The 23321-nt window shown below is 44.4% G+C and overlaps 1 protein-coding gene across 1 annotated transcript in view; it reads right to left on the reverse strand.

Annotated features, from left to right (window-relative positions):
• Positions 1 to 1987: 1987 nt before the first annotated feature.
• Positions 1988 to 23321, reverse strand: part of grik4 (glutamate receptor, ionotropic, kainate 4) — a 283909-nt gene continuing 262575 nt past the window's right edge. Inside the window, exons 13-20 of the mRNA XM_030107939.1 lie at positions 21126 to 21239; positions 10981 to 11090; positions 8779 to 8952; positions 8241 to 8406; positions 7282 to 7507; positions 5723 to 5851; positions 4673 to 4791; positions 1988 to 2789 (exon numbers count right to left, since the gene is read on the reverse strand). Of these exons, the coding sequence (XP_029963799.1) occupies positions 2400 to 2789; positions 4673 to 4791; positions 5723 to 5851; positions 7282 to 7507; positions 8241 to 8406; positions 8779 to 8952; positions 10981 to 11090; positions 21126 to 21239 (1428 nt within the window). The 3' untranslated portion in view covers positions 1988 to 2399. The remainder of the gene's footprint in view (positions 2790 to 4672; positions 4792 to 5722; positions 5852 to 7281; positions 7508 to 8240; positions 8407 to 8778; positions 8953 to 10980; positions 11091 to 21125; positions 21240 to 23321) is intronic.

Genomic DNA, 23321 nt, shown 5'->3' on the forward strand with positions numbered 1-23321 from the left:
GTATTGTTAAAACATCATAAAATCAAAATAAAAGGTAGTTGTGCTAATGATGAATTCGTACCATTCGTGCATTTCAGCACATGAAATTACATAATAAACAATATTAAATACTTAAATACATAAATGATGCCTTTGTAAACCCATAAAACCTTATAAACTCAGTCTCTTTATGTTGTTTTTTTGCAAGATATACTGGTGGATCCAATAATGGGTGCACATCTTAAAACGATAAATGAACAGCGTGCTGGACGTCTGCTTGGCACGGCCATACCCATCAGCGCCTGCTCTTTCAAGGAGCATATGCAAGCAATTTCTCACTGTGACAACCTGCAGGTGAAAAGTGACAAAGACGGAGAGAGGAGGTGGCGAACGGAAAGCACGAGGGAGGCTGCAGCAGAACCTTCAAGGTGTGTCGAGTGCGGCGGCCTAGTTCTGAGAGCCGGTGACTGGCAGTAGCTGATGGGCAGATAAACGTGAAGGACATATCTCAGATAAGGAGGAGTGGAATAGACATATTGATGACCGAAGTCTCACTGGGCAACAGCTGGGCTGTCAAACAGCTACACTTTTAAAGCAGATGGTTCAGCAGGGAAAGAGAAAGTTGTATGTGTGTGTGTGTGCAGAAAGGAAGTACAAATCAGAGGTGGGCACTTCAGACTTCAGATGCGTCCCTAATCCAGCAGTGCTGATTGTTCTGAGTGTCCAGTTATCAGGCTTTCTGCAGTTTTTCATGATGACAGATTCATTAAATTCAGCCGCGTGGGAGAATGAAAACACTGAAAACCTGCAAGAGTGTGAAACTCCAGGAGTGTCTATCTCTGATATTATAGAACTGTGTCGCTGGTGAACTGTTTTCACATCTTAATGGAAAATAAAGGCAAGTATTCCCTCAATAAATGCAACCCAACAAAATTATTAAGTTTCAAACGCTGAGTGAAACGTGAAGTCAGCCGTTTGTTTCTAACGAATCAATTCAACGTTATTCTCCACTTAAAATACAAAACAGAGCAGGAAAGCAGCGAACTGACGGTTTAACTTTTCCTGTGTCACCCTGCATTAAACATCAGTCTCCTAAAGAAAGACTAATATATTCCGGGCTTGGTTTGGGCTTTTACAAAAATAAAAGTATGAAAATGTCAGAGCATATCTGGGCTGATCTGAACTGAAATACTCCTCGAAGCAGCGTGTAAAACATCACATTCAATAAAGGTTTAACTGCCTTGACATTTAAAAGAACTCAAGTCAACTGCTCATATAAAAATGCCTTTACTTTGAACAGAGGCTTTATGTTTTTTTTTTTTTTTTTTTTTTTTGGTTTTAACACTTGCTTCATTCCAACATGGACTCTTATCTTTCCTGAATATGAGAGCTGGAGAAAACGACCTTTAGTTCAGTGGAGGAGATCTTTAAGAAGACCTGTGACAAGACTATAAAAAAAAAATATTTCTGGGGTCAAACACTGAGAACAGACAAGAAAGAAAGTGATGTAAAAAGATGCCGAGGAAGAAGGAAATGATCGATGTTCTGGAAAAGTGTTAGTTTGCACCACTTTCAGGTTTGGAGCATGAATACAACACCACAAAGACAGAAAACAAAAATCCCCCTTCAATTGATTTTCAGCCACCTTCAAATGGAGACTTTAACCATTCAGTGAGCATTTGCCAACACCTCTGGACGTGCATTGCTGTCTTTCAGAGAGACCAACAGTTAAAACATTTTTTAATAGAATATCACTACTATAAAAGAAGTCTGTATGTTTGCTTTCTAGGTTCGGTGGAGTTTTGTTTGTCTTCACAAGGCTGTGGTGCTTTCTTCAGCCACAAGGTAATACTCATGGTTTTTTTTTGGCACTTTCAAAATAAACGGATCTGAAGGGTGACCTTACATTAGTCTTTTCGTCTTTGCAGCTCTTCAGAGGCAATATATGCTCATACAGTAAATTGTCCGATAAAAAAGGGACGTGTTGAAAGTGTTTTTTTTTTTTTCCTTTTTAACAATAGAATAACAATATTGAGTACTGATAATCCAACAAAGGACAGAAATAATTTAAAAAGGGGAAAAAAAGAAACGGCACAATGATAAATGACTGAAAATACTGCATAGTACAAATGCCCCGTAGCTGTTTTTGTCCGTCCTGTTTCACTTGGTACAGAGGGCCAACAGGGACAGACCACAATGAGACAGACTCATCAGTTTTTCCTATGAGCAAGGAAAAAAATGCACCCAAGGAGATTCCAAAAACTGACTGCTGGCGGTTGCCTCTAGGGCAAAGCAAAGTCCACAACATTGTTCTGCCCTTCGAGAACGAGCTCTGAATGGCTGAATCAACTCTTGGATCCTTGATCCCCGGAAAGGAGGGTGGCTGCTGGGAAAGTCGGTCCGGTTGGAGTCGCCGGCCGTTATTCAGGTTCACTGCTATTTGTGGTCTTGTCCCACTCTATGCTCTCCTCGCTGTGCGTGGGAGACGGGAGGGCTCCGGCGGCCACCCCGGGCCGCATCCTGAGTCCCTGGAAGCGCCGGCACTCGGGGCAGATGCGAATGTGGCTGCAGCCCCGCGCCACCAGCGCCGCCTCCTGCGCCAGTCTGTGGGACAGCGGCTCGGGGAGCCCGGTGCCCCCGCACAGCTTCCCGTTGCTCAGGCTGACGGCGGCGGCTCGCGCCCGGCGCTCCTCCAGGGGCAAGGGCCGCGGCCTGAGCATGGACGCCGCCCGCCGACGCCTCACCTGCAGGCTGTCGCGGCACAGGACGATCCCCTGGAGCTCCCGCAGCATCTCCTCACACACGGACTGCTGCAAGCACACACACAGGAAGACAAGGAGAGAAGAGGGAAGAGGGGGATAAGAGAGGGAGAGAGAGAGGGAGAAAGGCCAGACAACTCACTGACTGACTGACTGGATCAGAGCAGATTTATAGACATCACACAAGCACACTTACAGCTTTTCATGGTTTGCATAATAAGCTGTGAACAGAAAGGACGCCACAGATATCGGCTGGAGTGAGACCAAAAAACACATTAGAATAACAAACATAATTCATACGAAATGTCACACTTACATCTCACACAGCCTGGGCGGATGATGGAGTGCCCTGCTGGGTACGCACAGTACTGTACGCTCACTTAAGTAATGACAATCAAACATGACACTGCGGCTTAACGAAGGACAGGAGAGGCGCTTTACCAGTCCACACATGCTGCACGCGAGCACAGCCACAGCTATATCAATACAGACAGGTACGGATTCACACGTACCCATGCACACACACATACAAGACACACGCATGGTCGACAAGACATGTGCGTCTGTGCAGCTCAACAAGAAGAAATCACGAGTTTGACTTTCACATTCTGAATGTTTATTGAATTGAAGTCACAGTGCTGGAGGCCAGACAGGTATCAGGTGCTCTTTAAAGGAATCACATCAGAAATTATTTACTCCCTGCATGCACATCTTTCCACGATCAATTCATTTTCTGAGGAGGGTTTAACGGCTTCCTGTCTCAAACAGAGAACAGCACAGCACTCAAATAGACTTAATCCTGCTCCAAATAAACTTCTCATATTGTTTATAGACCAGATGAAGCTTTGTCAAAATTGATATGATTACATGTGTACGAGCAAAGATAAATTTAGCAACAGTTTTTAAGATAATAATAATAATAATCACACACAATCAGAGAAAACCACTATCCGCAGTGAAAAATACTTTAAATGCTCTTCCTCTGTTGAAAAGTAGAAATATTTAATTTAAAAACCAATCTTTATTTAAGTTTACCACGTATGGTTAAACTACCCTGTAGACAGTCTCATTTAATTAGCTGTACTCTGCAGATTATCTAACAAATCCATACTGACACAGCTTTCGTGTTAAACAACAGGACATAAGTTATGGAGAACTGAAAACATTGCTGTTCAGTCTTTTTTTTTTCTGAGTTTCAAAAAGTTGGACCCAAAAGAGACTCCAGAGCTGGACATATGTGTACATTTACGTAAAGGATTGGTCAGTGTCTTGATGATACGGTGTACATTTTAGAAAGCTGATCTATAATCACAGTTTATTAGTTATACCCTCGGTCCGTCTGAAGCTGGTACGTATGAGCGAAGTTCCTTTGTTTTACTGCTTGTTCTCGTGATCACAATGTGCCGAGGTATGAGTGCACGTGGCTCTTAAAACAAGTGAAGGACAATACTTATTGGTTCACTTGAAATTATCCACAAAACAGGCCACATATTGCTGTAGAGGATAGGTTTTACACCTTTGCAATTTCTACTAAGATCCCTCAGCGTAAAACCAACAAAAGTGCCCTAGAAGTGGATAAATGTACTTGCACCTTGTGAAAATAGTGGCTGAAGTCTCTGACAATAAGTGATCTGAATACATTCAATAATCTACAGTACTGTATGTGCATCATGTGCATGGTGATATTCCACTGCTGTGAATGAAACAGAATACATGTGAGCATGCACTCAGTGCGAGGCTACAGTGAGGTATATCTTTGGACTTGTGCTGATTATATCTGAAAGGCCGGGCAGAGAAAGGCTGCGTGAAGACGCCTGCTGTACTTCCTGTCAGAGCTGTGCACTGTGGGTAAATCTAGTGGCTCCGCGAGGGGGGAGGTGCCAGGGAGGGGAGAGGGAGACAAAGCAGATGCAGGTTAGATAGCCCTCTCTCACCTCATTTCCTGGTGTCTGTCTTAACATCCACACAAACTCCAGCACTGCCATGAAGATGGCCACCAGCAGGCCGCACACCAGCACCACGAAGATGCCGCCGATGTTCTCCATGCCCAGACCTGGGGGGAGAGAACAGAATAGAATAGAGGGCTTCATTGTCATCATACTGAGCATGACGAAATTAAGAGCAGCTGCCATGTCAGGGTGCATACAGGCATTAATAAATAATAGGCACAATATAAAAATAGACAGTAACATTAATACAACACAGTGGAATAAGGGTGGACAGTCAGGCAACAGTGGACATTTATACTGCGTTCAAGAACCTGATGGCCCAAGGGTAAAAACTGTTTCTCAGCCTGTTAGTCCTGCTCTTATGGGACCTGAATCTCTTCCCTCATGGTAGCAGGTTGAACAGGTGCTGAACAGAGTGGGATTTGTCTGCAAGAACCTTTTTTTTTTTTTCGCTTTGCTAAGGCAGCGTGAGCTGGCGACTCTCTCAAGGGGCAGCAGAGGGCTTCCTATGATGTTTTCAGCAGTTCTGGTCACCCTCTGCAGAGCCTTCATGTCAGCTGCAGAGCAACGGTGTAGTAAAAGGACACCTGCAGCTTCCTGTCTGGGTGGTTCCTCCGTAGAAGACGGAGGAAGTGGAGTCTCCGCTGCACCTTTTTCGCTTCTTTCTCATGACAGCGCCTGTACAGTGGCTGATGTAAGATAGCACAGCATCAGTGCGCTCATCTTGCTCCAGATGATCAAATATAGACCATTCTGTATTGTGGAAGCAGTCCTGCAGTTGGTGTAGTGCACTCTCTGGCCAGACTGTGATGATCTTAGTTTCAGGTTTGCTTTTCCTCCCGATGGGGGAGTATGCCGGTACAAGAAGCGAAGAGAGATGATATTATTATATTATAGGCATGCTTCAGGTTGGAGCAGACCTTGTCCAGAGTGTTCTCCCCTCTGGTATTTGCACATAGCAGGGGGGCAACGGGGATGAACGGATGAGGTCTGTCATGGAGGATCAGATAAAATCAGCACTGAGTGGAGACAAACCTTTGGCACGATGATCCTCCTCCTTTGGACACTTGCCACCATCCCACCACTTCCTCTTGAGGATTTCCAGACGATTGTCCTCCTGCAGTTTGAGGATGGCGAGGTCGAACTCGTCACGGTACACGGACCCTGCAGCGGCCACAAAAACAAAATTCACATTTTAAAATGAACATGAAATTAAAGAGAAGATCTTTCTACTGACTGCACACTGTTCTGTGATGTGAATGATCCTGAAACGCTCCTGATGAAACTCATAGCTTCTGAACTATCAACTGTTAAGCATGTAATACATTCAGAATATGATATTTATAACTTCTGGTTAAAAAGAGGAGGATAAAGAGACTTGATGAGCAACAGTAAAACAAAAAGACTTGAAACATTTCAGCTTAGAGGTACTAAATCCAAAATATATTGAAGACTTACTGATTTAATGAAATTTTTAGAACTTGTCTCCCGACTCTCTGGAGTTACTGTAAAACTGTGTCACTGCGTCACGCTTTGCTCCAACCAAACTTTTCAAAAATCAGATATGGGAGCGTGTTGTAGTGTCGCACAGGTCACACCACCCTGTGCGATTTGGAACATCCTCCTCTAAAAGAGGAGCTTTCCAACCTTTAAACATCAAAGGAGTAAAAATTAATCTTGTTTACTTTAAGGTGTATTCCCTCGTCTGTAGTTTGTTTCGATGTGAGATCAAAGAGAAAAGAAAACCCGGTGTTTATACTCTGGAAGCGGCGCACAGATCATACAGAAACAGTTTCACATTCCACGGAAACGAAATTTTAAATTCCCTTTCTCTTGTCCTCGAATCTCCCATCACAGCAGGGAAACAGCTGCTCGATTTAAGTCGGGCAGTAAGTCTTTCACTTTCACACTTTTTGCATCATTTTGCCACACGATACCACCAGCTCATAGTTTGCAGAAGCTTTACTTTTCAATTTCCTTCTCCAATGTGACTTTTATGGCGCCTCCCTGTACTTATGCCCCTGCTTCTCCTAATAAGATATGCAATAAGTTATTCAGCATGCTTAAATGAAACCATCAGTATCCTCTAATGCTCTTATTTTACACTGAACTGTTAATCAAAGAGAGGTCCAAAAGGGCCGAGGTAGATTGTCTTTTTATCTACTGAGATGATGCTACAAACGTGTGGAATATTGCTGAATCTATTCTGTGTTCAGGGCCACTGGCCAGGATATGACCGCAAAGCTTTAGTTCTCTGTTTTCAACAGTCGAGGAGTTATGAGTTTAAAATGTAGATACACCAAACCCTGTCAGTCGATAACAGTAAAAATGTTTTATGAGGAACAATAGAGATGTTTTTTTTTTCCCCCAACAACGCTGTAGTTAAAAGTTAGTTTTAACATTCAATACTTGCTTAATTTAAAACACAACTTTGGCACTGACAAAGATATTGATTTTCTGAAGAAAAAAGAAGAAGCACATCTCACTCAAGTTTCCATTGTGAGAAATAACACCATGCGTTGATGTGAGATTAGAGAAGCGTGACGGGTTTTTGCGGGGAACGGATCGCTCGCTGACTCGGTGGTTGCTCTCACCCAGTGGCATCCCGATGCCGTAGCCCTTGGTGTCCAGCAGCCCTCCGATCTGGGTCAGGTTGCAGTTCCTCTGGCGGTAGTACTCGTTCATGGTGCTCTCCAGCAGGTACGCGTAGTTGGAGTTGAGGACGCGAGCGATCCCCTCCTCGGTGCTCTTCACGAACACGCTGGGCTTCTTCGAGTGCATGAAGTTCCACATGCGCTGGTACGTTTGGTAGCGGGAGTTCTGAAGTGAGGAGACATAATCAGAAGAAAACAGTCCATAAACATTCTCCATTTGGGAAATCGAGACTGCTTTTCACTTTCTTTTCCTTTTTATTTTCTTGAAAGATGGCTTCATTTAAACTCCAGAAACGACTCAGCTGTTAGTTCTGAAGGCTTCTTCTTTTATCCCTTTGTCAAACTAAGGAAGTTTAGAACAGAAACTTCACTTAACATCCCCACCTGTCTCCTATTTTCTACTGGACTGTCTTCTCTGAGTTATTCAAGGTCCAATGGAAGTAAAAGTGCCAAGAAATACAAGGATAATGTCTTTCTTCTCCGCTCTAATATCATCCCTCACTGTCTCCCTTTACTGTAACATTGGCTTTCTCTGGTTCTCATTGCCTTTTTCTCTCTCTCTGAGGTGAAATCTTGGAAAGATGAAAGAGGATCGTGTGGGACCTGGACGGTGCCCCGTCTCCCTGAGGAGAAGGATATTGAGTGGCTGTGGTGAGGAGCGGACAGGAAGCAGATAAAACCTGTGGTCAGAGGAGGAAGACTGGAAGGACGGAGGTGATGAAGAGGATGGCATCACTGATGGCCCCATTGATTTCATCGGGCGTCGAGATGAGCCTGCGCTCCTGTGTGTGTGTGTGTGTGTGTGTGTGTGTGTGTGTGTGTGTGTGTGTGTGTGTGTGTGTGCGCGACTGGGGTGTGTAAACAGTATATCACACGGAGTGATGTGTATGACCTCTGACCTGGAAGAAGGTCATGGTGGATCCACCGTGCATGGTGCCGTACTCAATCGCCGTCTGATCTGCCAGGTCGTCAACTGACTCTATCGGCACCTCCATCCTCTGGACGGTGAGGAAGGCAGCCAGGTTGGCAGTGTAGGATGAGATGATGATTAATGTGAAGGCCCACCTGTGCGGCAAGAGCAGAGAGAGAGAGAGAGAGAGAGAGGAACATATGTATTACCTCAAAACATATGGAAATTCGCAGCCTGATGTATGAAGACAGATGATCTGGGTGGAAGTGGAGGAGGATTAAAACAACTGTACACCTGAGATCAGGAGGCAGGACAGGACCGTGGGGCAGACGGATGAATGGGTGGGGTGAGAGGTGACAACGGTTTACACACTTATTTTAAAGACTTATGTTTAGAAATCTATGATCAAACTTCCAAGATCACATGAAGGATGAAATGCACGTTGCCATATGTACTGACTGAATAAGCATGTCGCTTTACAGGTTTGAATACTAAAAACATGCAAATGCACATCTGTGCACACTAACCACACTCCGCTGACACAACGTGTGGACAGAGCCCGGGGAGCGATGGTGGATCCCTGCTGCATGAAGCCTCCGACTGGGAACCAGAAACTGTTGCCAAGCGAGTACTGGTTGATCAGCAGGTTGCAGCGTCCCTTTAGACACGGGTGGGGATTGTACCACTCATAAGGTGTCAATCTAGGGGGGGAAAAACAGAGAGAGTCGAGAGGGAAAGGAGAGAAAGATTGATTTGGTATTCTGATAAGAGCTAAACTCAAGAGAGCAGGGTGAGAGAAACCGAGAGAGACGGATGAGCGAAGGACAAGTAGCAAAACAACTCCAACAGTCAGCTGAGAACAAAGTCACCTTGGCTCTCTGGAGAGAAAGCCAAGCTGATTTTCACTCCCCATGAGCTGCCAAATGAAACCACGGGAGTGTCGGTAGGCTAACTGGTGTCTTTAAATGCCGTGGCATGAAACCAAACTATGAAAACGCTGTTAGGAGCCAAATTGAGACAACAAGTCATTTGTGTCAAGCTTAAAATGTCTGTAAAATTTCTGTCCCTAAGAAAAAAATCAACACAACTTTATTCCCTCACAGCAAGAATCTACAGCGCTGGAGATTTATCAATAAACCAATACAAACAAAGAAGCTTGGAAAAAAAACCCCCAGAAAACTGAAGTATTTTTGGCCTGAAGGACCATTATGAGACAACAGCGGCACCATTTAACCTTTGCATGACCTGTCTGATTAAGCTGTGCTCGGTGCTGCAGTTCGCTCCTTGGATGAATTTTTGTTTAGTGGTTCGATGCCTCATTTGAAGGAAGGTATTTGTTTTTGATTGCTCTATAATATATAGTTGTGACTACCCAAGAGTAGTATTTATGTAATGATTATTAAGTGATCAATAATAAGTTTAGATGTCTTTACGATGTTTGTTAATTTAATGTTTTACTCTTGCATTTTAACCCCGATTTAGTTTTTCAGAGGTACAATATTTTGCCTCACTGTGTGCATTCACAACATAATAACAGTTTTCAGAGAGAGCGCTAACCACTACGCCTTTGTGCACAAGTATGAAAGGTATTTATGTGTTTCCAGCACCTACTTAACCACATGCGCTAACTTAGATAGTTGCGGTTGTTTTTGCTTGACAGTAAACTTTATTGTACTGAATCATAACCCCTAAGTGCATTTCAGACATAAAAGGGCAGAGATGACAAAGCAGACGAAACACACCAGAGAGGGAGACCTGAACAAACATGTATTGGATGTGACAGGGAGAACTAGTAACCCCATGGCGAAAAGAGAGCCACTGATGACTGAGCAGTCACAGAGAGGCAACACATTCCTCGCCCATATTTCTGTTTGGAAATGTCAGCGCAAAGACAAAGAACAGAATCAGCTTGTAGAGAAGTACTTCAAATTGTCATTTTACAGTTTCATACTTGGTGTAATTTCAGGGTTTTTTTAAATTTTATTTTATTCTGTAGTTTTTGCTGAGTAGAGCTTTTGAATCAATATTTCTATTCTTTGAGAGCACGCTTACAGTACAAAGTAAAAATTTCAAACTGGTGGAAGTGGTGGGGTGTGGGGGTACACACGCGCTTTCTAAAATTAGGTGTTAATGGTTTGTTGTTGTCACTTACAGGAAAGCAAATCTGCAGCAGAGAAATACATATTTGTGACGAGGTTCCTCTGCCTTGAAAGTGGCTGGTAGTCCAGTCCAAAAGTTACCAGAACAATAAATTTGGCTTGAGCAGAAATGATGCCTCTGATTTTTGATTGTTTATCCTCTGATGCAAAATAAGTCTGCAGCCAATCAGACACTGCCGTGCTGTTATTCCATGATGGACAAATAGCATTATATCATGCCAGTGTGGAATATTAAAACACAGTTGTATATTTGAAGCTGATTAAAAAAATGTGTGCGTTTTGTTACAGTAATCATTAAAAATGTTCAGGCGCAGGTGTGCCAGTTCTCTCCCTGGGCAGCAGGTGGCACTGTGAGGCTGGAGACCCACCACTGGGAGGAGAACGACTCATTCACCGTGATTTGGAGGATCAACTGCAGAGCCTGATTAAAGGCGAGAGAGGAGCTACCTGCTTTCCTCTCAGTATGGGCCCCAAACAAAAATGTTGGTGCGTTACCCCTCTGCGCGTAAACCCCTCCACCCCCACCGCCACCTTTGTTTCTCTCTGTTTTGTAAATGGAAGCTCTTTTACCTGGCCACGAGGAAGAGGACGCAGCTCACAGCCAAATAGGCCAGAAGCATGAAGAGCCAGACACCTGGGGAGAAGGGATCCAGGAAGGAGAAGTAACCTGGCCTCCGTCCCTGGAACACACACACACACACACACACACACGCACAAACAGACGAGAGCAGAAATTAAAGCTTTATGAGACAACCATTTCATTCCATGATCAAAATCACACAAACCACGAGCGAGGAGTCCTGATAAAGGAGGGAGGTGAAAGGAAATACAGTACGTTCGTTTGAAGATGTCATGCACCATTGAAATTAAAAAAAAAAAAAAAAAAAAGAAATCAGTACCAAGACTAATTCTAAAACATTTTTGTGCTGATTTCTTTGAACCGACCTGATTTGATCTGCGTTAACCAACATTTACTGTTGCCTGTATAATTTGGAGGAGATGAAAAAGGTGACTGTGACAGCAAATAATGGGATTTCTCTGTGATATGCATATATTTTCCTGTCCTAAACTGATAGCACTATAATTATACGAATCACATTTGCATGTAAACATTCGGATCAACACTGTGTGAAAGCGCAAACTCAGTCTACCATGAATTGTCAATAGAGCTTCGCAGGGCTGTATTATGATCCAGCGGCACAGATAAGAGAGTTTATTTCCCAGATTTGTCAACTGAAACAATAGAACGGCCTTTATTAAGTGGCAACTTTTCAATTGTAATTGCCATCATTTGAAACTGTGTTAGGTGTAACAGTGAAGAATAATTAGAGGTCGAAATTATTAAAATCAATGCGGACAACGGCTATTGTTTGTGCCTCCCACAAGGTTTCACACTACAGAGAGAAAAAGGTCAAACAATCAACTGCACCATTACTGCTATATTAAACTGAAACTCATTTTGGTGACCTATGGTTGACTTCCAGTGTGACTGGGAGCGCACGTCGCCCCAGCTCGGAGGGGAGAAATGGGAGAAAGATTAATAGCTTAGGCTTGAGCTGAGCGGGAAGCGGTTATGGATCAGTTTGGACTGGTAACCGGGACATCAAGTGGCTGAAATGCAGTTGGCAGCCAGTAAGGCCGATGGGGATATAGGGGCTAATTCCTGGTGTTTCATTATCCAGCAGCTATTGTCCTCTAAATGAAACCAATTACTGATGAACCAGTGTCAGCGTGGCTGTGCGTGCTTATTTATGTGTGTGTGTGTTTGTTCATTTATGCACATGTTCAGCTTATAGCTCATCAACCTGAATGTCAGCCAGGGAATATTAGCCATTTACATCCAGAAGCACGTCCGCCATCTGTTAATGACGATGAAATGGAGGTGATGGTCCGGGCCAGCAGGACAGCGAGGAAGTCAATGTGATAAAAAAAAGAAAAAAAAAAGTTGTCTTGCTGTGGAAGGGAGCGATATTGTCCTTTCTCCTCTCTCTCTGTTTCAACAGGCTGCAGCAGCATGGATCCCACCTGAACAACTCCAAATCACTTTTTATGCAAAGAATGCTCAGTCAGGTGCTGGTGAGAGACGTCATGCAGGCTGAAACACAGCAGGAATACATGTCTGAGGCCCTCTGAAATTCAATTTGAGGCAAAGAGGGTGAAATTATTTTGGTAGGAATTTGCTATGATAAACGAATCCTCATTTAGGCTTGTGCCGAGATGAAAATTCATTAATGTGTTTGTAATCACTCGCATATTAGTGCGGCAGAGGGAAATAGCAGAAAGCAGCCAATGAGAGTGAGATTTACTATCATTCTGAGCAACGATTCAAATCTGCCTGCCACTTCTAATGAATGACGGTCTATCTATAGAGTATGAATGATGATAATGACGACTGTCTGAAAAGAGAACAAGACCGGGCGAAAACACACAGCGGCCTCCTCAGAGGGGGATCATGTAGTAACAGAGAGTCTTTTACAGAACTATTCTTGTACTAAATCATGAGTAAAGGTAGACAAATGTAAAGGCATCGATGCGCGTTAAGACAGAAGTTCAAGTTCTTCTCTTAAAAATTACTCAACATATTAATTACTTTTAACTGCATTCAAATGCATTGTCAACCACAAGCATTCAATACAATTTACAAAGTGCATTTGTCACACAAGCAATACATAAAAATGATACTCTGATAATAAACATACTGCCTATGAAGGTGTAGACTAAAAAGTACAATAACAATATGATTGCACTTAAGTGTGACTAATAATGAGATACTCAGTTGAAGCATATAAAATCGTAGTCTTTAATGAGAGTAATGCTGGTATTTGTAGTCTGTAGCAGGACTGGGTGCTGACACGAGTCCTCCGGTTTGGTGCATGCTGAAGCAGCGTTCTGTGGACTGCTGGCCCCACATTTACCCACATCTTAACTTTCCACCAAGGTGCTATTATTAAGATGAAGAGAACTGCAGAGAATCGGGAAACCCTTCGCAAACAGATGGTGGAGAAGTGAAGGTGCAGAAGAGCAAGTCAGAAATAAAGGCAGAGAGAAGGGGAAGAGGAAGATTAGAAGGAAGCGAGGGGAACGGTGGGAGTCACGGCTGCTCAGAAAACCCGACTCTGGAGCTGTAATATATATACTTAAAGAGTCAGAGACAAAGTTATGTTTCTAGAAGTTGGAGGGGAAATTAGCCGTAGCACGGATGCGGCAGGCACACTAATGAGAGCCTGAGATTCAGACAGGCTAAACGGGAGCTGCACAAAATGTATTGAAAATCTGTGTGCATATATTCAGAATATGTCGGGGCGTGTTGTCTGGGAAGGGAAAATTTCCATTTTGCAAACATTTCAGGTCAAACTGAGAAGCAACTAGTTGGCCTAATGAAACCAGACATAAGTTTAAGAACGCTGTTAATAATAAATATTTCACACCTCTGCATATCAAATGACAATGTGTAATGTTGATATACTGTAGTCACTCTAATTGTGGGTCACCTCTACTGCTCTTCTCACCTCTCTCTAAAGTGTTTCAACACCTTTTAGTTCATTGTCTTGATTTTATTGCAGCAAATTTACAGTTTTAGTTTGCTCTCTTAGTAGCTCCTAACAGCCTAATTTACACTTTGCTCCACTGAGCTCCACTTGCTCAGCACCAAGCTGCAGACGCACAAAGTTGGTGAGAGTCCGGTGAACACGCTGGAGAATTTTGCTGTTAAGGAGACGCGTTTTACCTCACGGTGTTGGTAAATACCACAGAAACAACAGCAAATACTGAAATTACACTGAACGGGTCGATACACAGAGAACGGTGATGCTCAAGTAGATGCCCAATGAGTAGAAAGCAAAATGCAGTAAGTAAGTAGGGAATAATGGTTCACAAATACCCCCAATAACATAACTGAAAAGCATTTTATGGTACTTTCACAGAAAGAATATTTTCTGTGTGGAATTTATTTTCCTTGTGTATGGGGTTATTCCCTGCAAAAGTCCAAAAACACGCATTGGAGGTGAACTGACGACTCCAAATTGCCTGTAGGTGTGAATGTGAGTGTGTGTGGTTGTCTGTCTTGCTGCGCTTGCCGTGTGATTGACGTGTCCAGGGTGTATCCAGAGCACACATGAGATGGGACTCAGCTCATTGACTCCTAGTTGGACAAAGCAGCATAGAAAACAGGAGGAAGTAGTTAAAAAAAAATAACTCTGCATGATGGATTTTCCACATGTCACACATTTACTCACGATGACTGACCCCACATTGTAAGGTGTTGATTTTGAGAATGAGGAACCCAGGTTCAAATCCCAGTTGCCAAAGGAAGCTCATAAAAACCAGCCAAACTACAGAGCAAATTGCAGTATGTCTCAAACTATTCCTCAGTTTCAAAAGAAAATATCTCTCCTCACTTTTTGAGGCATTAAATGTGACTGCAGGATGAAGTTAACCTCATTGGAAACTCATAAGTGGGTGAATAGCGATTGAAACGACTCCAGCGTCCTTCCCTTCTGTGACCATAAGATGCTTTCAAAGACGACTGCAGTGCCTCCATCCTTTTCACAGCAATCCTGCGTCCAGATTTAGGAAAAAGCTACTTACTGTGTTAAATAATCTGAGTGAGTGACTGATCAGTTAAAACGCAATCTGTTGCGCTGCTATTCATAGCACCGGCTGTCCGACTCCTGTTCCCTGTGACGTCGGCACATTTTATAATGCTGCATCTGTTATTCACGGCCATGTGCCTCTGGTTCATTCATAAATAACTCATACATCCAAACGCTGGGCGCGCTGAGTATTTCAGCAGTAATTCAGCAGTTGATGCGATGACTTATGTTCGCAGCTGAAGGCAGCAGAAGTCCGTCACCGTCCACCTGAATGGCTGGGAGACATAAACATATACATACAGGTGGCCTTCCTCCTTTGATTTGGGATTGTAAGTTTGTGTCTGCAAGACAGACTGTCAGCAGCTTTAAGTTTGTGTGTGTGTGCCTGTGTTTCAAATCTTGTCAGCGGCTGTCTGTGCTGTCAGTCATCCTCAGCAGGGCAGACACGATATGTGGATGGACGAGCCATTGCTCAGGAAAGCAGCGCTGCTGAACGCAGAGGGAGCAGCTAGCTGAGCGCCACGCTCTCACAGTCATGCTCTGTTTTATGTTTTAATTTTTTTTTCTATCTCATGTTTTGGTTTATTAATTGCCAGGCTCGTGTCCTAGTTCGTATCCCATGTCTGTTTTCTTTGTTCACTATCGCTTGTCTTGTCTCAGGAGTTCTTAGCTCTGCCCTTCAGGCATCTCACCTCATTTTTCACCTAAATTGTTTTCACAATTTGTCAAATCCTAACTCTGTGTGTGTCTATACACTGTAGGTCTCTGACTGTCCTTTGTCCTTTGCTTGCTCTTCTGTTCCCCATCACTGTTGGACTCCCAGTGCTTATTTCCCATGTGAACCTGTCCAGTGCTCGTCTGTTTTTCCCCCATTGGTTTCTGAATTTGCATCCTCACTGTGGCTCTTTCCCCCGCCGTCAGTAACAGGGGAATCTGCTATCCATCCTTCTTCAATAGCGCTTTATCCAATTTAGGGTGGGAAGATGATTCACACTTGAAGAACAGAAAATTGTGTTTGTTTTCTCGAGATGGTAAGAACAAGAATGATGTTAGATCTGGTCAGGACATTCAATCCTGCACGAGAAACTCAATTTCTCCTGGGAGGGAAAAAAAAGAGTGAACAAAAGGGACATGTTCATTTTTTCTGCATTCACCACACCCACTTCAGTTTCCCATTTCTGGCCAAACACACAACAGTTGTCGGACACTAAAGTTCTGCTCAGATGATGTGTCCACAACAATCTGTGACAGGGAAAAAAAACGATACCCTGGAAAGAGAAGAACTCTCTCTGTCCATGTTGAGTAGGTAAAGGTGTTTCAGTGGGAGGCTGGAGCCAATTTACAAGCCCACCGCCAGTCCGTCTCAGAGAAGGCCCGAAGAGACAGGCAGGCATGGGAACACACATTCACACTGGCAGTCAATGCACTGACAGAAATTCAGCTAAAATGAAGAAAACCCACATATTCACAGGGAGAACATGCAAACAAAAAGCTAAAACGGGTAATATTCCTGTTGTAAGGCAATTGTGGTAATCATTAAATAAACATGTTGATCTGCTGCTCACTGTTAAATATTTAAAGTCTGAACAAGTAAAATACACATCCAAGATTTTTTTTTTTGTTTGTTTATGTTTGGTGGATTATTTCTTTGCGGTTTGTTTTTTTTAATGCTAATCTTCTACCACTGGAAAGTCTGAGTATCACTGTTTTGATTTGTTCCACAATGATTCCCAGAATGCACCTGACTGTCAGCATAAAGCAGATTCTGCCTGTGACTCTTGGATCTGGGTGTCAAAAGACATGAAAGAGGCTTTGCTGATTGCTGCACCGGCCGCAGGACAAACAAAGCGTGTCAGTCGTTAGAGGTCATCTCAAAGCAGAGATGAATTGGAATTGTGCAACCGGTGGCGGTCCGACAGAGGTCAGTTCATCGGAGACAGTTTGAAAGTGGAGAGGATGACATGACGTGCAGTCAGTACTGACCACTTGTGGGGGTCAGTGGCGTGTGGCCTGGCAGGTGACATTGCAGTGAGGCCGAATCAAAAGTTCAGATTGAGTAAAAAAAAAACCCAACATACTGCGGCCCGTTCTGTGCGCCATCTTCATTTTAGACACAGATGAAGAGCTCATTCACTTTACCTTGTGCCGTCCTTGTTCTCCCTCAACGTCTCACTGTCCCCGCTCCGATCCTCTCCTGCCCCCTCCGCCTCTCTCCGGGGATTGCCTGCCTGCCTGCCAGCCAGCCGGGAGGGTGGCTGAAGGAGCTGGTGAGGTTATCCAGTCAAGGATTTCACCTAGTCATCCTGCCTCTTGGTATTCATACCACACTGTTGCCCCCTGAGGCTGCCTGCCTGAACACTGACTCAGTGAAGGAGACTTCCCATTGTCATCTCAGCTCTCACACGCTCCTGCTCGCTTCCCTGCTCCCCTTTCTTCATCTCCTCTCTCCGCCGCTTCTGCTTGCCTTTCTACCTATTTCTTGCACATTCCCTTTTATGTTGCCTTTCCTCCGGTCCCTCCCTGTGTCTCCCTCGCCGTCTGTCTTTCATTCTGGGGTCTTTGATACCCCGTGCATTTCTAATTGTGTCAGAGCAGATGCTGTCAGCTGTAGATGGCCGCGGGGGCAATCTGCAGAGAGCCGTTGATTTGGCGGAGGTCACCGGGTTATATTCATAACAACATCCTGCTGCCTGTCGGGCGCGCCAGGTTGTCTGGCTTTATGTCTCAGTGATTTGTGCGCGCGTGCAGCTGTGTGGTGCATTACTGCGAGCGCGTCTCCTCTGTGAGAGCATGAAACTGTGTGGGTGTGTGTCTATTTGTGTAATGCCGCTGTGTAGGTCTGTCCGAGGGCGTGTGTGGCCAGAGTCAATAAAGCTCTTTATACCACGCTCTGCCCTCAGGGCAGCTGCTGAATCTGACACTGCGTCCACACAACCCTAATTAACTCCTATGTCTAATTAAGCAGCACTCTGTCTTTCACACACACACACACACACACATACACACACACACACACTTTGTACCAAAGTCCCTAACATAATGGAAACGTTTAAATGATGGCAGCGGATTAAACTGCCTCCGAGTGCTGGGATCCTGGGATGCACCGTATGTTTTATTTTGTTGTACAGATGACGAATGTATTGGAAAAGAGGATTTTTATGACACGAGCTTGACAGTAGCTTTAGGTTGTGTCTGGGCTCGCAACGCTGACGCCTAATTTAGAGTAGAGGTGATACACACTGCAACCGGCTCTTTGATTTGTGTGGAGAAGCAAATCAGTTTGTCTTTTATGGCCTCAAACAACATGCATGTCAGAGAGCACACCAGATAAGACTTACTGTATAGAGCAACTAACAGCACAGGGAAGGCCAACCAGCCACAAAACAGCCATTTAAGACAGTTTAAAAATATAGACCGACACTGCTTGTCTTCCACAAACAGGATACAAGCTGTCTGAGGTTTGTTCTTATCTTTCTTTTATGCAAAATCATACAACTGAGAAGAGGAAGATGAGCAAACAGCTGTGCCTCCAGAGAATCGCGTCCCATGTTTTTATGTGTAACAAGCCGATGCAAAATCAAGTGACAGGTAATGAAGTGCTGTGAATTGAAACGTTTTTGTTCTCAGTGTTTGACATAAAACTTTTTTTTTCTTAAATAAATGGTGGAAGAAACGATTTTAAGAAATGGAAAATATAAAATTGGAGCCAATATATCTTGATTGCCTCTAAGAGGCTGGTTACAGTCATTAAAGAATGGGACATGAGCCAAACAAAAGAGTGAAAGTGCTCTTCAAAGATTTGCCAAAGATGGTTTCTGTCCTTCAGGCCATTTTCATCATTCCCATTGTTGTTTAAGTGCCGATTATTCTGTTCAGTTTTAGCTCAAATTATCGCATTATGTTAAAAAGACCATAAAACGTCATGACTGACAGCTGCTACGATTGAAGAGGTCACTTGTGACTGATTCATGTGACAATATGCATAGTATCTCATGGTATAAATATTACAGAATTATTTTTTCAACACTAGAAATAAGCACAGAAGTATAAATCATCTTTATACCAACCAACCATCTATCCAGCTCAGGGTCATGGAAGAGCTGGAGCCAGTCCCAGCAGATGATGGAAGAAAAACAAGGTAAACTTTGGACTAGTCGCCAGTCCATCAGTAAGCAAAAACAGAGAGACAGGCGATCACAATCACACGCGGCGGGTGTTTTCACAGCTGTTACTGCAGACCAGAGTGCTACACTGAAAACGTTTCTTCAGGCAGGTCCGAGTGTGAGTGTTGTGTTCACAGCTACCCTGCAGCCCCACGCTCTGACCTTAACTGGGTCAACGTCGAAGCGGCGTGAGGTGTGAAAACACCTTCACGATCTCCAGTCAAACTAACACGTGTACCTTCACGTTTCGAACATGCAGAGGTCTTTTCTGATCAAACCTCAGTATTTTCACTGAGACGAAACAGCTAACGATTACACCTCTACATTACTGACTGCCCAGGGAGGAACCACTGGAGCTAAAACCATGTGCCTCCAGGTAACAACAATAAAAGAGAGGGAAATAAAATAAGCGTGTTTTTCTGACACAGAGCTGTAAAACACATGGAGTATCCACACTGGGACAAGGAGAAGAAATGCATATTAAATGCCCAATACTATCAGAGTAATTAATACCCAACAGGCACCTTTATTTTATTGCATTCACTATTCCTATTGATTAGACAGGATTTTTCATTTAAAGTTTGGAATAAGCAGCCACCCCCCTTGTAGAAATCACTGAGCCTCAGATCAATAGTCAGTGGATTAGTACTAAACAAGTGCAGTCACAGAAATTCAAATATTGAATTTTGGAGCATGCGGAGGGACCGCTCTGAATCAGATCTAAGAAAGTGCTAAGGGGCACCAGGAGAGGAGGGAGAGAGAGAGAGAGAGAGAGAGAGAGAGAGAAAGAGAGATACCTGTCTTTCTTTTCCCTTTCTACATTTCTCACACACGTCTTCCCTGAATATTAACTTATTCTCCCTTTCTCTCCTAATGACTTCTTACACAGAATTTTTCAGCACAAGTCCGACCTAATTCAGCTGTTTGACTGGAGGTGCCTGCCCTGTGGGACTTCAGCTCCATATCACCTCCTCACGCTGTCGCTGGCCTCACCGCTGCCCACTTCAGAGGTCGCACGCCGCCCAGCAGCCCATTTAACACAGCACCTGCTGTGAGCATCGATCGATTCTGCCCAACTGTAGGAGTTCAATTGAGTCTCTCAGTGCAAAACCAATTCATACTGAGCACGGACTATAGAAGGCTTAGGAGGAGGAGGAAGAGGAGGAGGAGGGAGGTTTACAGGAAGGGGAGAAACAAGCAAGCCGGAATAGGAATGTGAGTAATCGGCTCTGTGGGACACCGCACTAATGTTCGCGCGTGCACAAGCCAGAATACTTCTGTTTGGACGGTGGCCGCTGCCACATCGAGCCCTCCAGTGTCACCTTGGGTTTTGGGGGAGGACTGATGATTAATGGGCCACTGACTCTGCAAACACTGGCTCATTTCCACCTGCACTGCTGTTGTTTCTTGCGCAGGGTAGCTCTCTGCAGAGCATGGAGGGCATCGGTGGTGTGAATAAGACAGCCAGACACAATCAGAGAGCGAGCAGAAAACAACTGCGAAACTGATACATTCCACAAGAAGCTCAGGGCTTCAAACAAGCCATCTGGTGCTGGCGGAATGGGGGGGCAACACAACAGAAGGAGGAAACGAGCCAACACAGGAGACATGAAAATAACAGGACACTGTTGAAAAGTTTAGAATACATGGAGAGGAGTGGGAAGCAGGGAAAAAAAAGATTAGTGGAGAGGAAAGAGAAGGTGGCGGAGATTAAACTCCAGAGATAGTGAAGAAGAGGAACAACTTGAGAGGTAAAGGTGCAAAGCAGTAGGCAATAGTGAGTCATTTACAACATGCAAGAGGATGGTGAGAACCTCTCTAGACTACAAGAGGAAGTTGATCCTTTACAGGCATTAGACATAGCTGACAGCCTGCTGTGGGATGTCTGCAAGGAGTGTGTGAGTGTGTGAGTGTGTGTTCCCCCATGGAGGGGGGGGGGGATATCAAAGAAGTAACTCACCAAGTGGACGCGGTACATGATACTGATGCCGAGGGTCATGAAGGGCTTGGAGAAGTCGATCACCTTTTCACGCTCAGCTGTGATGGTCAAGCCAGCGACTGCCAGGTCAGCTTTCTGCAGCACAGGCAACACCACAGGATCAGATAACACACACACACACACACACACACACACACACACACACACACACACACACACACACACACCCACACACACACACACACACACACACACACACACACACACGCTCAAATGCACACGCACACATGTACACACAGAGCACAGCACAGAGGAATAACGAAAAGCTTACGAGATAATCTGAGTGCTGAAAAAAAGAAAAATGACAGGAGCCATAGGTAGGTCATGTTACAGGAGTCATTCGCTCTGGTTTTGTGTCAAAGTTCTTCAGCAGGTTCTCGTTATTGTGTCAGAGATGTGATACGTACGATCACAGCTTTACAGTTGTATTTTGACATCCAAGTCTTTCTGGTTGCTTGAGCGCAACATACATGTTTGGTGTAACTGTTCTTATCATCTCAACAATGGGAAACATAGAGTCAAATAGGAATTGCAAGAGTGCTGCCTGGCAGTATGAAGTATAGGCACTGCAGACAAGGCTCAAAAGAAAGGAAAAAATTCCAAACGATGAATGTATTTGTACATGCTTCTTGTGTGGGTATATTCTCGTGTCTGCAGGCGACCTTTGCAAAGTAAAAATGGAATTTGACTAAAATTGAAATAGATTTCAAAGCACCCTAATCTTCTTGGCATTTGGAGGACGTGGCTTTGTCGTACACACGGTTTGCTCTTGTGATCTTAGGACTATGTCTTCTTCTTATTGTTGTGACTTGTGTGTATCCCTCTAGTTCTTCTAGGTGTGTACTGCCCCACCGTTTTGTGCGTGCACGCCTTGGCTCCTGATTGTGTGCAGCTATTTGTCACTATGCATCCGACATAAGTGTAGTCTTCTGTGTTTACCATTGATTTGTCACAGGCCTTTGTTGTGTTTGTGTTTGGAAGAAAGAGCGTGCACACACACACAGAGTAATCTCTGACCTGATAGTGATTTGTCTTCAAGATGGAAGAACTCCGCGCAGCTTTGTGAGTGGTTAGAATGTGTACCGTACCCAACTTAACACCATGGTCAGATTATTGTAGTGCATTTAATGCTTTGCTTTTCGGCATACTGAACCTTTTCCTGCACAACCACCCAAGCAACTGTTTCAATCTTCATCGGAGTCTGAGAGGTGTGATTGAGTCCTGAGTGGAATCATGTCAACAAGGAAGACATGAGATGTGGGCTGCTGGCTGTTAAATTCTCAAATAATGCCCTTTTGGTATCCCACTGCCTCTTTGTCCAACAACAGCACTATCTGTGGCGGGGATAATCTGCCACTGGCACTGCATGTAAGTGTGTGCTCGTGCGAGAGTGTGTGTCGGTCACGAGAGAGCTCAGGGTGACCATTGTGACTGTCCGAGGGAGCGCTGTCAAGACAAATCACTTGACAAAGCTGAGGCTGGTAAAACAGGCACTTAGAGACACGCGCTCACACATAGGACTGGTGAATGTAGCCGAATACTGGAAGTCTCCACACCAACAGCACGGGCCAGCAAAGTGCAGCTGCAAGGGATTTTTCATCTCCCCGAGGAAAAAAAGAGTGAAAGCAGCAATGCATTGCTTTTTGTCTGCTGCAGGAGGACTAAGAGGATTGGGGAGACGGAGAGGAGCAGGAGGATGGGGAGAGCGAGGAGAGGGGAATCTGCTGCAGCACTGCAGACGCCACTCCAATCCACAACACACTGTTTTTTGTGCCGGGGAAAACGAAAGGGCCATCGTACATGAAAGAACATTACGTGCTTCAACATCCATTCTGATGCGTCGTTAAGAGCAGTCGAGGTTTTTCCTGCAATCACTCCAGCAGTCTCACGGTGCTTCGTGTAAAACCAACATCCCTGCTCTGCCTGTGCTTCAATTACAGCGTTACACTTGAAATTTCCACCTCTTTAACCTCACCTACACTTCACACTGAGGCCCGGTGTGTGCAGCTCGCCCCATACTGAGCCCGAGTACTTTGACCCTCCATCGTCAGCCGTCCCCAGCTCGCCTCTTCCCTTTTCTCTCTCCCCGTCGTTTGAAAGTCTGATCGCCTGCCACCAGCGCCGGAAGGAAGCCATGCACAGGGAACGAGCATGCAG

The sequence above is a fragment of the Salarias fasciatus genome, chromosome 14 (assembly GCF_902148845.1).
Source record: "Salarias fasciatus chromosome 14, fSalaFa1.1, whole genome shotgun sequence".
Classification (NCBI taxonomy): domain Eukaryota; kingdom Metazoa; phylum Chordata; class Actinopteri; order Blenniiformes; family Blenniidae; genus Salarias; species Salarias fasciatus.